The sequence below is a fragment of the Pteropus vampyrus genome, unplaced genomic scaffold (genome assembly GCF_000151845.1).
Source record: "Pteropus vampyrus isolate Shadow unplaced genomic scaffold, Pvam_2.0 Scaffold311, whole genome shotgun sequence".
NCBI lineage: Eukaryota > Metazoa > Chordata > Mammalia > Chiroptera > Pteropodidae > Pteropus > Pteropus vampyrus.
In genome coordinates this window covers 399331-415184 of record NW_011889092.1, presented here as the reverse complement: position 1 = coordinate 415184, position 15854 = coordinate 399331, and the positions used below count along the sequence as shown (strand labels likewise).

The window sequence follows — 15854 nt, the reverse complement described above, 5'->3', positions numbered from 1 at the left end:
TTGATCATTTAATCTAATCTGTAACAGTCCCATCAGAAGGTTATCCAATCTGTGCTTAACTATTTCCAGTAATATAGAATTCACTGCTTCTTGAAGCTGTCCTTTCTCATTTTGCACAGGCTGGACTATTAACTCACATGGAGTCACAACGTCTAAAAAGGCACAAAGTTGCAGAATGGATCAAAAAACAAAACCAAACCATATGCTGCCTCCAGGAGACACATCTCAGTTCCAAAGACAAATATATTTATAGACTCAAAGTGTAAGGGTGGAAAATGATATTTCAAGCAAATAGCATTCAGAAAAAGCAAGAGTAGTGGTACTAATATCAAATGAAACAGACTTCAAACTAAAAATGGTAAAGAAAGATACTGAGGGACACTTCATGCACCAGGAAGACATAACACTTATTAATATCTATGCTCCCAATCAGGGAGCCCCAAAATATGTAAAACAATTACTAACAGAACTAAAGGGAGAAACAGACCAAAACCCTATTGTAGTAGGGGACCTAAATACCCCACTATTGGATATAGACAGATTATCCGAACAGAAAATCAATAAGGAAATAACATCTTTAAATGACACATTAGACCAATTGGACATAATTGACATTTACAGAGCCTTCCATCTCAAAACAGCTGCTTATACATTCTTCTCTAGTGCACATGGAACATTCTCAAGAATCAACCACATACTGGGACACAGAGATAGCCTCAACAAATATAAGAGGGCTGAAATCATACCAACCATATTCCCTGATCAGAATGCTTTGAAACTAGAGATCAACTGTAGAAAGAAAGCAAGAAGAATCACAAATACATGGAGATTAAACAACATGCTACTGAAGAATATTGGGTCAGAGAAGAAATAAAAAGAGAAATCAAGAAATTCATAGAAACGAGTGATAATGATAGTACAACATATCAAAACTTTTGGGACATGGCAAAAGTGGTCATAAGAAGAAAGTTCATATCATTACAGGCCTATCTCCAAAAACAAGAACGAGCCCAAATAAACAACCTAACGCTTCATCTTAAAAAACTAGAAAAGGAAGAACAAATGAAGCCTAACGTCAGCAGAAAAAAAGAAATCATCAAAATTAGAGCAGAAATAAAAGAAATTGAAAACAAAAAAGCGATAGAAAAAATAAATTCAATAAAGAGCTGGTTCTTTGAGAAGGTTAATAAAATTGACAAACCCCTGGTAGACTCACTAAAGAAAGAAGAGAAAGGACAAAATCAGCGATGAAAGAGGGGAAATTACGATGGATACCACAGAAATACAAAGGATCATACAAGAAGACCATGAAAAAGTATATAACACCAAATTTAATAACGTAGAAGAAATGGACCAGTACTTAGAAAAATACAATCTTCCTAGACTGAATCAAGAAGATCTGGAAAATCTAAATAAACCGATCAGCAGTATGAAAATTGAAACAATTATAAAAAACCTACCAAAAAGTAATAGTCCAGGCCCAGATGGATTCACCAGAGAATTCTACCAAACATTCAAAGAAGATTTAATACCTATTCTCCTCAAATGCTTCCAAAAAATCGAAGAGGCAATACTTCCCAACTCATTTTATGAGGCCAATATTACTCTAATACCAAAACTTGGCAAAAATAACACACAAAAAAAAAAAACTACAGACTAATTTCTCTCATGAACATGAATGCAAAAATCCTAAATAAGATACTAGCGAACCAAATACAGCAACATATTAAAAAGATTATACACCGCTATCAAGTGGGCTTCATCCCAGGGGCACAGGGATGGTTCAACATACACAAATCGATTAATGTGATACACCACATAAACAAATTTAAAAATAAGAATCATATGATGATGCAGAAAAAGCCTTCGACAAGATACAGCATCCATTTATGATCAAAACACTTAACAAAATCAGTATAGAAGGAAAGTACCTTAACATAATAAAGGCCATACATGACAAACCCTCAGCCAACATTATACTTAATGGTGAAAAACTAAAAATCTTGCTTCCAAGATCAGGAACAAGGCAAGGCTGTCTGCTATCGCCACTCTTATTCAATAAAACATTGGAGGTCCCAGCAAGTGCAATCAGATAAGAGAAAGATATAAAAGTCATCCAAATAGGAAAAAAGAAGTCAAATTGTCACTATTTGCGGATGACATGATTCTCTACACAGAAAACCCTAAAGATTCCACAAGAACACTACTAGAAACAATAAGCAAATACAGTAAAGTCTCTGGATACAAAATCAACATTCAAAAATCCATAGCTTTTCTATACTCTAAAAATGAAGTGTCAGAAAAAGAAGTGCAAAAAATAATTCCTTTTGCAACTGCAACGAAAAGAGTAAAATACCTAGGAATAAATTTAATGAAACAAGTGAAGGACCTATATAATGAAAACTGCAAGACCCTATTAAAAGAAATCGAAGAAGATATAAAGAAATGGAAAGATACTCCATGTTCTAGGATTGGAAGAATCAACATAGTTAAAATGACCGCATTACTTAAAGCATTATACAGATTTAATGCAATCCCCATCAAAATCCCATCAGCATTTTTTAAAGAAATAGAAGAAAAAATTATCAGATTTGTAAAGACCCCAAATTGCCAAAGCCATCCTGAGAAAAAAAGAACGAGGCTGGAGGCATCACTCTGCCCGACTTCAAATTATACTACAAAGTGAGAGCAATCAAAACAGCATGGTATCGGCAGCAAAACAGACACACGGACCAGTGGAACAGAATCAAGAGCCCAGAAGTAAATCCATATTTATATGGGCAAATAATTTTTGACAAAAAAGCCAAAAACATACAGAGGAGAAAGGAAAGCCTCTTCAATAAATGGTGCTGGGAAAATTGGAAAGCCACCTGCCAAAGAATGAAACTAGACTGTTGCCTATCACCACACACCAGAATTAGGTTAAAGTGAATTAAGGATCTGAATATAAGACCTGAAACAAAAAAATGCATAGAAGAAGACAAAGGAACTAAACTGAAGGACCTTGGACTTAAAGAGAATTTTATGAATTTGACCTTAAGAGTAAAAGTTAAAATAAATGAATGGAACTACATCAAACTAAAAAGCTTCTGCACAGGAAAATAAACTGTCAACAAGATAAAAAGACAACCATCCAGTAAGGGCCTAATATCCAAAATACACAAAGAACACATACAACTCAATAACAACAAAAAAAACAAATCCAATCAAAAAATGGGCAGAGAACCTGAACAGACACTTTGCCAAGAAGACATACAAATGGCCAACAAGCATATGTAAAGATGCTCTACATCACTACTATTTAGGAAAATGCTAATCAAAACCACATGGAGATGCCATCTCACACCTGTTAGAATAGCTATAATCAACAGGGCAAGTAATAACAAATGTTGGAGAGGATGTGGAGAAAAAGGAAACCTCATACGCTGCTGGTGAGACTGCAAATTGGTTCAGCCACCATGGAAAACAGTATGGAGGTTCCTCAAAAAACTAATAATTGATCTACCATATGATCCAGCCATCCTTCTACTGGGTATTTACCCCAAAGACTTGAAAATCCATATCTGAAAAGATGTTTGCACATCGATGTTCATAGCAGCATTATTCACAGTGGCCAGGATATGGAAACAACCGAAGTGGCCTACGATAGATGATTGGCTAAAGAAGCTGTGGTGCATATATACAATGGAATATTACTCAGCCATAAGAAGAGATGAAATACTGCCATTTGTGACAACATGGATGGACCTCAAGATAATCATGCTAAGCGAAATAAGACAGAGAGAAAAAGTTGAAAATCACATGATATCACTTATATGTGGGATATAAACCTAAAAGCAAGAAACAAACAGGACAAACAAAGAGAGAATCATGGACATGGACTACAGACTAGTGGTCACGAGAGAGTAGGGGGTGATGGAGGAAGGGGTAAGTAGACGGGGTAAAGGGGGTCAAATATAAGGGGATAGGGGGAGGGTCAAGTGGGTAAAAGAGATAAAATATATGGTAGCTGAAGGAAACTGGACTTTGGGTAGTAAACACACAATAGAATATACAGATGTCAAATTATAATGTACACCTGAAAATTATATACAATTATATACAATTATTAACCAATGTTACCCCAATAAACTTAATAATAAAAAAAACCCCTTACTAATGTAAATTATGTACCCAAATAGTTATTTAAAAGACTTTTCTATTAATATTGCAGATATTCTACTTTGGAAATTTTACTTGTGAGAATGGAGACAAATTCCTATCATGCTGTTGATTTCATAGATACATAGTAGACGATTACTGTGTAATGTAAGGTATTTCATTTGCTTTTATAATACCACTCCCTATCATGAGGTAATCTAATACAATTTCTATTTGCTTTTTTATTTCAGTCTAAGCCCTTACACAGGCAAACTGACTCCTCTCTGCTTGTTTGGCTATGAGTCATATTTAATTCCCAGGCTTACTACTGTCAGTTGCTGTGCACTGAATGTTCCTACTCTGAGACCAATAGTTTTCAGAATGTGAAATGAAGTTAGTACTAGCCTTTGCTGCATAGTCATACAAGTGAATGCTAATGATTAGACAAAAATCTTATTTGCCTTGACTTATTTGGGAAAAAATAAGGACAAATATTTTTCTATGATAAAGACTTTCCCTCATACTCAGGCTCATTTTAAATCATTCCTACTCTAAACCTACAATTATCAGTACTCTATTTAGAAGTAATTTAGTGGTTTAATAGAGCTGCCTTTAAATGGTGAGAAATTCTAGACTCTAGTAAGATTACTCACTTTTATTTGGCTATTTAGTACAAACAGAAGTCTAGTTCTCTTTGTAGGCCAGCTAACGAACAGAGTAATCCCAGTAAATACAGCTTAGTCTCAGTTCACAAATATATACATACCCGAAAGAAGGTCCTTGGTAGGGGGATTGTTTGAAGAAAGAATGCATGAATCACTGTGACTCTTGGCAACTGTCCTAATTTGAGGCTGGAATTCAGAACTGTTGAGAAGGGACATCTGCTTCCGTGGGGCTTTGTCTTTCAGAGTCATAGACTCTAAACTCTGTCCTGAATTAAGATGGTGTTGTAGTCTAAAAACAGAGTCCTTTGTTGTATCAGAGTTCTCTGCAAAGTACAAGTGGTCCTTCCCCCTGTTTTAAAATAAAGAACATCAGAGACAGAAAGTGGATCAGTGGTGTATAGCAGTGTAGCTTAGACTTTGTAAATGTTTCTCATCTCTCAAATGAAATAATAGATGCTTTACCTACTACTATGGAGACAATGACAAAGAGAGTTCAGTGCTGGGCCTGATGCAAAGCAAATGCTTCCTAAGTATTTAAAACCAAAATCTATTTCTCTTACTCTACTGTTTCACAAAATACTGCCTTTTCCCTCTTCCCTCAAGGACATGTATCATGTCATCTACATATGATTGAGTCATAATTATTTACCTGTATCTTGCCCCCCGCCCCCCCACTCCCCCGCCACTAGACTGTAAGTAGTCCTCAGAAACAGGAATTAATTTCTATGTCCAGCACCTGGTACTGGACGAGGAACACAATGGGTACTTAATAGTTATTTGCTGAATGAGTGACTACCTTTAGTCTTTTATCCAATCACAAATGAAAGACAGAAATTATGAGTACAGTGGGAGTTAGTAGACAGATTGACTGGTATTAAGTAATTACCTTGGAGTGGTTGATCTACTACTGTTAGTTGCTAAATCTTTTCCATCAATTTTGGTGGTAGGTATCCTACAAGACCTTGATGGAACCAGAAACTGGGTATTGCTGGGTTCAGTATATTCTCTAAATCCCTGCTCAGGTAAAAGCACATTTTCTGTCATGTCAGTGGTAGGAAGAGGGTTATAGCTGTCATAAGTTTCTGACAGAGGCTCCAGGGCAAGTGAGACCTGAAAGAGACATGCAATATATCAGAAATTTTCTTTAGTATTGGTTAATTTTAAGACTCTTTGTTTACTATAAATTAATGGCCACCTTTTCTTACAGGATCAAGTTCAAATTCCTGCCTACCTCAGAAGCCTAATCTCTCATTGTATTCCCTTCCTCTATCCCTCTTCCTAGATAAACCAATTACTTAGCGTTCTCTAAATGTACCTTATATTTCATTCCTTATGCTTTTGTGTATGCAATTGCCTCAGCACTACTTCCTCGGTGAAAACTTGTGTTCAGGTAGAGGTGTCATGCCACTCTATTCATGTTTCTACTTACTCTGTATTTATCCATCAATATAACCACTATTTATTGAACACTTTACTATAGGCTAAAAGCTGTGCCAAGTTCCTCACATAGAGAAGTTCATATGATGATATAACTCTGTCTCAAAAGTAAATTACCCTAATTTGAAGATTAAAACAAAAAAAAGCAGAGGTTTAGAGGAGGTATTTGTAACTTACAGTTTGTTTTTCATCCTGACAATTATGAATTCCTTGAAGGCATGTACTGTCTTATTCATTTTTTTGTCTTATTCATTTTTTATGTGGATTAATTAGCATAGTACTCAGTGTACAAGCCTAGCATGCCTAATAATGCCTAATGGTTTGACCAATAAAACAATGACATAGTACCTTCTGTGTCCTTAGCTATTTGAGAAAAATAAGGCCCAAGTTCCATGCTAGGGATAAGGCAAGGTGAAGAGGGAGGAGGGCTAAGATGAAAAATAATCACTTGAAGTTTCCTTTATCATCTTATTCATGTGAATTCAGGTTTTTTATTAAAAGGCCCTCCAGTCCTCTGAAAAGCCTAATGGAGAAAAGTCTAATGGAGGAACAAAAAATAAGCCTAAAGCAAGACTTTAGAGAAGTGAAGAAAATACTCCAAAAGAAAAGAACAGTGGTATTAAAAGTTGTTACAATGACAGAGAAAGCAGAAGGAATGGTTTCAGTAGCCAAAGAAAATCAAATAATGATAAATGGACTAAAACAAAAATGAAAGATTACAGTTAGATGTTTTAAGATGTCTCAGGGAAGGTCAACAGAATAATCTGCTCAGAGAAACTGCCAAGGCACAGACTCAATAAAACACACTTAGGTCTTGATTAGAATTTTGTTCATGAACCAGGTAATAAAAAGTTTTTAAAATTTATTCATCATCAAGACTTTCTACAGAGACAAATGACAGGAATACATGAGACAAATACTCTGTTCAATGATCACTATTATAGAATCACATAAAATCCTGGCTGCACAAATGTAAATGTCTGAAAGTGTTCTCTTGCCATTCACCAACTGCCAAAAGGCTGCTACTACTATATTCTAGAAAGAAAGGAGACACTGAGAATAAAGGCTGTGTCCCTGTCCTTAACAATGACCTGCTGTCTGGCCACTGAGTTTTGCTTTTGACCTAGGCAACTGGTAACAAAACAACTCATAGGCCTATACTACCAGTGGCCCATGAACAAAGTAGAAAGTCCAGGGACCTGTGATACCCACTTTATAATCAAAACATAAGTACTGGCCTAACTCCTCTGTTCAACTAACAGATATTGGTTGATACCAGCTCAGTGCTACCTGCTTGAGGCAAACAGATAAAACATGAAATCTAACCCAGAGGATCGTAGTATCTTGGAGGGGCACTTAAAAAGAAGTAATTTTAATATAAAATGGTGAATTCTGAAATAAGAAAGTGTATTGGGTGCTATGAGAACATTAAAGAAGGGTCTGAGCTTAGGGAAGAGGTGAGGAAGGGTTGCCAAGGATCGTTTCCGGAGTGAAATATAAACATCTGAGTTTAGAATTTTAAATATGATTGAGACAGATAAGGCTGAGGGAGGCTGAGGTAAAACATTCCAGGTAGAGGAAAGAGCATAAGTCAAGCTTCAGAGGTATAAAACAGGCTATTGTTCCAGCAATTCCTACCAGTCCAAGAGATTTTCACTCCTGACCCCTCTGCCTCCACATAATGTACCCAACACACTCTTGCATTCATCACCCAGATCATCGTTCCTGTCTACCTCAGTCATTCTCCTATCCAATCATGGTTCACCCCTGTGCTCACTCCTTTGCTAACTCCCCATTCACTGAGTCCTATAGAATTTCTATTTCATACAAACTACCTTACCACTTTAACTGAACGTCTTTCTTAAAATGTCCCCATTTCTTCAGTCTTTTCCAGTGGAAACTACTCTTTCACTAGCCAGGATAAGGGAAGTTGACTTATTCCCTTCTGGCGCCATCTCCAGACTATCATTCTATCGTCTAAATATATAACATCTCTTCTGAAGTTCAAATAACATGATTCTCACATCCATAATAGAACAACCTCAAGGCCACTCATCAAGGCTTTCTAACACTGAGTTGCCCACAATCATCTACTACATCTATAACATTTATCAGTATAAGAGAAAACATATTAGAATGTCTATTTTTCAGACTTATGCTGGTCAAGACAGCATTTAAAAATGTTTTTAAATTATTTAACAATGCTTTAAAAATCAGATTTTATGTAAAATTTTGGATTTCTGGCTTCTCTTGAAAAATCAGAAGATACAGCAATGCTGGGTCCCCATTGTGCTGTGGCAAAAATTAGCTGGAGTGGAGTAGTGGCTTTAGTCAGGGTATTTGCTCCAGTTTGCAAAGCCCCGGCCCTGTCCCAACATGAAGAGGAATGACAACTGCTGTTTACCATTACGCTTGGTGTGCTATTTAAAAAATTTATTTTCTTTCAGTAAAATGGACATTTATGTACGTGTACATTTCTATGAATTTTAACCTATATATAGATGCATGTAACCACTACTATAATTAAGATATAAAAACTTCAATTACCCCCTACCCCCAAACTCCCTGGTGCTATCTATTTGTAGTCATACCCTCTCCTCACCTCTAACCCTCAGCAACAGCTCATCTATTCTTGATCATTACAGTTTTGGCTTTTGGAGAATGTCATGTAAATGGAATCATACAGTATGTACCCTTTCAAGATGGGCTTCTTGCACTCAGCATATGCCTCTAAGATTCATCCATGTGGTGTGTGTATCAATAGTTTATGCCTTTTAATCGGCTCAGTAGAATTCTATTGTTAATATGGCTTGTCACATTGATATTCGAATATTGAAATAGACTTGCATTCCTGGGATAAACCCCATTTGGACATGATGTTGTTATTCTTGTTATACATTCTTGGACCCAACCTGCTAATATTTCATTGAGAATTTTTAGGTCTCAGTTTATTTTTAGGTCTAGGTCTTGTACTGTCCTCTATCTTTCTGTCCTCTATCTTTTTGGTATCGAGGTGGTGCAGGGCTCACAAAATAAGTTGAGGAGTATTTTCTTCTCTTCTATTTTGTGAAAAAGATTGCGTAAAATTGGTGCTATTTCTTTTATAAATGTTTGGAAGATTTCGCCAGTGAAATGATCTCTCAGCCAGGAGATTTCTCTTTTGGAAAGTTTAAACTACAAATTCAATTTTTTCAATAATTACAGGTCTATTCAGGTCATGTATTTCATCTTGAGTGATTTCTGGTAGTTTGAGGTTATCGAAAAATTGCTCCATTTTATCTAAATTGTCAAATTTATAGAATTGTTTGTAGTATTCCCTTAATGTCTTTCTTACAGTAGAATCAAGAGGAAAGTGAAATATTTTTTTTGTGTTCAAAAAAGAGAAAGCTAGAGACCTATGCCTTTCAAAGGAAATGGGAGAAGGCACATTTCTTTATGGAAGAGAATATTCCTAATGGTGAAATAAGGCAAATAAAATGTGACACTCAAAAGATAGCATTATGGAACAAATTATAGTAGAACTATGATCAGATGCATCATACTGGAAAAGAAAAAAAATAAACAAAAAACTACTGAAATTTAAAAAGGATTTGTTTTTTAAAAGCAAATAAGTGGTACCCCTGAGCATGAAATTAAGATAAAAAGCTTTAAGGCATCAAAATCTCTTATAAATGGTGAAATTTATAAAACAATGTCTAGCGAATGAAGCAGAATTTGTGAGTAATAAGTGATATTTGCATATGTAGGTCTAACTAAAATTATAGTTGTTCAGAATGTCAGTGTTATGGCTATAAACTTACAAGATGAATTAAGTAAAAATGTTACATAATTTGTGGCATTTTTCTTTGTAGCTGATGAGAACACAGATAAAAATAACTCCACTGATAGCTGTGTTTATTTATAAAGTACCAATGAGAATTATGATGTGAGTGAAAAACTTTTGGACAAGATGCACATAACAAACAAATCATCAAGGAAAGGGTATTTCTCTGAGGATTCTAAGGGTTGAAAAGTTTATTAAATATTGATGACAATGAATGATCCTCCTGCAATTGACAATGGACTTGTTTCAAAATTTAAATCCAAGTGGCAACATTTTGTCAAGACACAGAATCATAAACCTATCCAGTGTCTTGTTTACTTTTTCTAAAAAGCTAAAAGTCAAATAACACATATATATAATTAACATATTGATTAACTCACACGGTCTAAGTTTTGCTTGATAAACTGGATAAGCAGTATGGTGGCTTCTTACTACTAAGTGAATATTCGGTGGCTGAGGGCTGGGTGCAGTGTTAAATGTTTTTGAGCTTGAGTTAAAAGAAGTCTCTTCGATTATGTTTTCCAAGAAGAAATCTCAGCCTGAGATCATTAGCAGGTACTGATCAAATATAGGGCCATTTTAATTGACATTATAGGCTATATATAAACACTTAAATTACTTATCTACAAGTGTATTCACAAGGAACCATATATGATTCAATTGACTCATTCCTTGATGGTTGTATCTGGGAAATTTATTTGGCAAAGAACAATCTGTTCTACTTTTCTATAATTTTTTATGTTTAAATAGGACTTCCAGAAATGAAAGTGATGGCATTGAAATACGTTCCTAAAATTGAAGAACTAAAGACTGATATTCCAAAAAGATTTTTTTGACTTCAAACTTTATGAAAACCAACAGTGTTCAATTTACCTTTCTTATACTGAAAGTGTAACATATGGAGGTTAATAGTGTAGTACAATATTTAGGATTAAATATGTTTGGGAATCTTAAATTTTTCAAATAACTTAGGAGTAATAGCCTATTAAAAACTATTTTGCCAAGATTCTACATTTGTTTGGAAATACCCATGTTTGCAAGCAGTTATTTTGTTATGAAACTGAATAAAAACTAAATCTATTCTTAATTAAATAGTTTAAAAATGAATGCTGTAATGCCTATCAAATATAAAATGTCTGGTATTGATAACTCAATACAGAAGTAAAAGTACCAAGTTTCTAGCCAAAACAAAGAAAAAGATTTCAAAAGAAAATAATTTATAATTAAGTATTCTAGTTTTCCAATTTCAATGTAAAATAATCATATATATGTATATATTATGCTGCATGCTTTTATAATAGTATAAGTTAGATATTTTTTAAATCTATTATATTTTTGGCAGTTGATTTTACTTATTGCCAGCCTGCTTATTCAATGATAGAATACAAGAAGGATTCTTCTCTCAGCTTGGTTCTAATGAAGCTTATTGTCAGTCTACTCTGAGCACCCTCCAACCACCATGACCCTTGTTATCATTTAAAACTGTTCTAACTCCATAATCTCTGTTTCCCTTTAGTAACTCTGTATCTGTCTTATTTGAAGTCTGGCTAAACCTGAGCTTTGCAGTAAAGCCATCTCTATTCCTTCATCTTCCAATCTATTAGCTCTCCTTATTGGCTTCATTTTTCCACATATCAAAAGGCGTTCCATACTTCATTCGTCAAGTCAATACCGTCCTTGAGGATGGCAAAAGTGTATGACAAGAATTTCATCACTTACTGTTTTCTTTTTTAAAAATTATTTTAAAATTAATATTATACATTCACATAATTTGAAGCCAAACAATTTCACAAGCTTGTTGCAAAAAACAAGTCCCTCACTTTGACTCCCCCCATATTTCTTTTTCCCCAGAGGCAATTGCTTTCAATTCCTGTAACTGATTCTTGTGGTATTTACCTCTATAGTTCCAATAATGTGCTTATATTTTTGTCTACATCTTGATCCTGCCTTCCCTGAACAGTTTTTAGGCATTTTCTTTTGACTTTTTAATAAGACAAAAATTTAGCTCCATCCCACATGCTCCTACATCTCCATCTTCCCAACTTGCCCATATAGTCATACTGTAAACACTTATCATTCATCTAATCAAAATCACTGTTACGAGCATGTATTCTACCTAAAGCTGAACCATGAGATAATACTGATTACTTTTCCTTTCCTGAAGTTTTTACCCAAAATTGCAACTGCCTTGTTTCCTCATTATTATTCTTATTAATAATTTAGTTCTAAATTATTTACAAGTTATCTAAATCTCCTTCTTTAAAAAAAAGAAAAAGAAAAGAAAAAAATCTCTCCTAGAGCTTCAGGACATACTCTAAGTTGGACTAGCTGTCATTTGTGCCTAGTGTAGAGCTGCCATCCAGGGATTTCCCTTCACCTTATTCCTGTGTCATCTCCTTTCCAATATCACATCTTGTCTTCTTCTTAAAATTTACTTACCATTTTGGTGGAGAAAGTCCCTCAGCTGCTTTGTCAGAAAGGTTGTGAGAGAGGTACAAAGTTTTGAGAACTTGTACATAGGAAAACATCTTTCTTTATTCCACTCTTACACTAGATAGTTTGCTAGAGACAGAAATCCAGGCCATTTTCATTCAACATTCTAAAGGCATTACTAAATTGTCTTCTGGCTCCTAATGTTTCTATTCAGAAGCCTGGAGCCAAATAACTTCCTAATTGCATGTGACTATTCCCCCTTTTCTCTGGAAAGTTACAGGAATTTGTCTTTGTTTTCTATGTTCTAAAATGTCATAATGCTACACCTTGGTGTAAGTTAGCTTTATTCCATTGTATTATATTCAAAGGGCCCTTTCCTTTCTAAAAAGTTTTTAATATGAAAAAATATTTTGAAGGTTTTTTTAATGAAAAATAAAGGCAAAATTGATAAGTTTAATTAAAAGAAAACCTTTTTCTTCAAAAGACAGCATAAAGAAATTAGAAGACAAGCTATAGGACACACTCTCCATATATCCCAGATATAGGAAAAGCTCTCAAAACCTAAAAAGATAAGCAACTTATTTTAAAAACGGGCAAAAGAATTGAATAGACATTTCACAAAAGTAGATCAGAGGTTGGGACATTTTTTACAATGAAGGAGCCAGAGTTAATACTTTATGCTATATAGTCTCTGTCATAATTACTCAATCCATATAGCCTCTGTCATAATTACTCAATCCTGCTGCTATACGTGAGAACCGCCACAGATCACACATAAATGAGTGTGGCTGTGTTCTAAAAAACTATTTACAAATATAGGTGGTGAGCCAGATTTGCCTTGGGGGTTGTAGACTGTGAATCCCTGAAGAAGATAAAAGAATAGTCAAAAAGCCCATGAAAAAATACTCAAGATATGAATCATTAGGAAATGGAAACTAACATCTCCACAAGATATCAATACATACACACTAGCATGACAAATTAAAAAGACTGACCATATTAACTACCATGTTAAACGTTTCCATATTTTTTTCATGCCATTTAATCCTTACAAAAATCCTATGAGGTAAAAGCTTTAGTATTATCATTTTACAAAATAAGATATTGAAGCTCAGAGAGTACAAGCGAACACCAGCACCGTTTTTGTAACCAATTTCTCCATGTGTAGTCTAATGTCATTTCCATTGGATCACACTACCTCTCTCTCTCTTCACTGCCATTTACCTGGGAAACAGAAATCTCTAATTGTTACTTCTACCTCTTCACTGTAATTACTACTTATTTCCTTATCCCATAATCTTTCAAAATCTGACTTCTGCCTCCATGTTCTATCAAAACAATTTTCCAACAAACCCAATGACATTTAAATAAAAAACACACAAGTATCATTGTATCAACTGACATTTAAATATAGGGTGGGGAAAATGATACAGCTACTTTTGAAAACAGCTACCATATGACCTTAATTCAATACCTAGGTATATACCTAATACAAGTGAAAACATGTTCACAAAAAATTGGTACATGAAATGTTCATAGCAGCATTATTCAAAATAGTGGAAAAGTGGAAAAAAATCCATCAACTGAAGGATGAATAAACAAATGTGGTATATCCATGTAATGGAATATTATTCAGTCATAATAAGGAATAAAGTAATGATTCATGTTACAACATGGATGAACTTTGAAAATATTATGCCAAGTGAAAGAAGTCAGTCACAAAAGGCCACATATTATATTATTTCACTTATATGAAATGTCCAGACTAGGCAAAAATATAGAGACAGAAAGTAGATTAATGGTTGCCAGAGGCAAGGGAAGGGTAAAAAGGGAAATGACTGCTAATAGGTACAGTGTTTCTTTTTGCGGTGATAAAATGCTCTGAAATTAGACAGTAGTGATGATTGTAGAATTCTGTGACTATACTAAAAACCACTCAATTGTATACTTTAAAAGTGTAAATTTTATGACATGTGAATTATACCTGAATTTTAAAAACAGGAAGACAACCCACTTAGAATCCTATACTCTAAATGTTTTCATTTTTGCATGCTTATTTAGCCCAGTCATTGGTCATTATACATATATGTAGATATAATTTTAATTCTCTTTTGTCATCAATCCAAAATCATTTTTCTATGCTGTTATACAATCACAATTATGTAATTTTATCCTTTATGGAAACAAAATATTCTACTAATAGACTACAATTTTAATATTGTTGAATCAATTGTTTTCATTTTTCCAATTATTAACAGTATATTTCCATAACTAGATCTAAGCATATAGTTTCCCTTTCTTTTTATGGTGTTTTCTTAAGGTAAGTTCCCGGGTAGAATTTTTATGGTTCTTGAAACATAATGCCAAACTGTTTTGCAGGTCTGATGAAAATTTATATCATTATCAGAAAAGTATGAGTAAACCAGACTTACTTCACCATAAAGTTATGAACATAGGTGTCATTATTTTTTAACTTAATATATTATAAATAAAAATGTGATAAACAAAACAAAGAAAATGTTCTTTCACTTGGATGAATTTCTGCACTCTCTTTTGTTCTGCTGACACAATTACGTGCTTGTGGTTTTATAACAGGTCTTTACATATGATAATGTTATATGTTCTTTCCTTGTCTTTTTTGAACTATTTTCTTATATACCTACTTAAATTTCTATGTGTATTTTAGAATACGTTTGACAAAGTATAAAACTCACAAAATTACTAAGGGATTTGAATATTCAGAATTCTCTAGGAAGTACTTTCAAGAATCTCCCCTCAGAAAGGGATTCTTTTATGTTCTTTCCCACCATCCCATACATATCTATAGATACTACATATCACACAGCCTTCTACTTGTTACTCTTTTCTATTTCTTCTTGTGTGACTTTAAAAAACTACATGAAAGGACCATCTCTTATCTTTGTATCCTAATTTACTGGCACATAGTGTATCAAAAAAAAAGTAGGTTGAATCAATGAATACATCAAAGACAGCACATATATGAATCAAATAAGCAATTATTTTTTGGCATTATGTTAGAAGATGTTGAAAAAACAAAGAAGTAGAAAACACTGTCCAGCCCAGGGAAGCTAAAAACTAAAAGGAAGGGAAATTAAGAGGAGACAACTAATACATAATTTTGGAGACTATGTAGGATTATAACAGAGCAACAATTATGTAATTAATATTACTATGAATTTAATAAAGATGACAAAGAATTAGTATAGTAGAAGCTATGAAAGACTCTTGGAACTTGCGATGGGCAGTAAAGCACTAAGAGGAATTGGATAAGTAGGAAACAAAGGTATGTTACAGTGTTTGTGTAAAAACATGAACAAAGGCATGAAGTAAGAATC

At 34.1% G+C, this 15854-nt stretch overlaps 1 protein-coding gene across 1 annotated transcript in view; it reads right to left on the bottom strand.

The window, feature by feature from the left end:
• The window catches only part of C2CD3 (C2 calcium dependent domain containing 3), a 116883-nt gene that overhangs the window by 95407 nt on the left and 5622 nt on the right, over positions 1 to 15854 (bottom strand). Inside the window, exons 4-5 of the mRNA XM_023521673.1 lie at positions 5692 to 5915; positions 4907 to 5154 (exon numbers count right to left, since the gene is read on the bottom strand). Of these exons, the coding sequence (XP_023377441.1) occupies positions 4907 to 5154; positions 5692 to 5915 (472 nt within the window). The remainder of the gene's footprint in view (positions 1 to 4906; positions 5155 to 5691; positions 5916 to 15854) is intronic.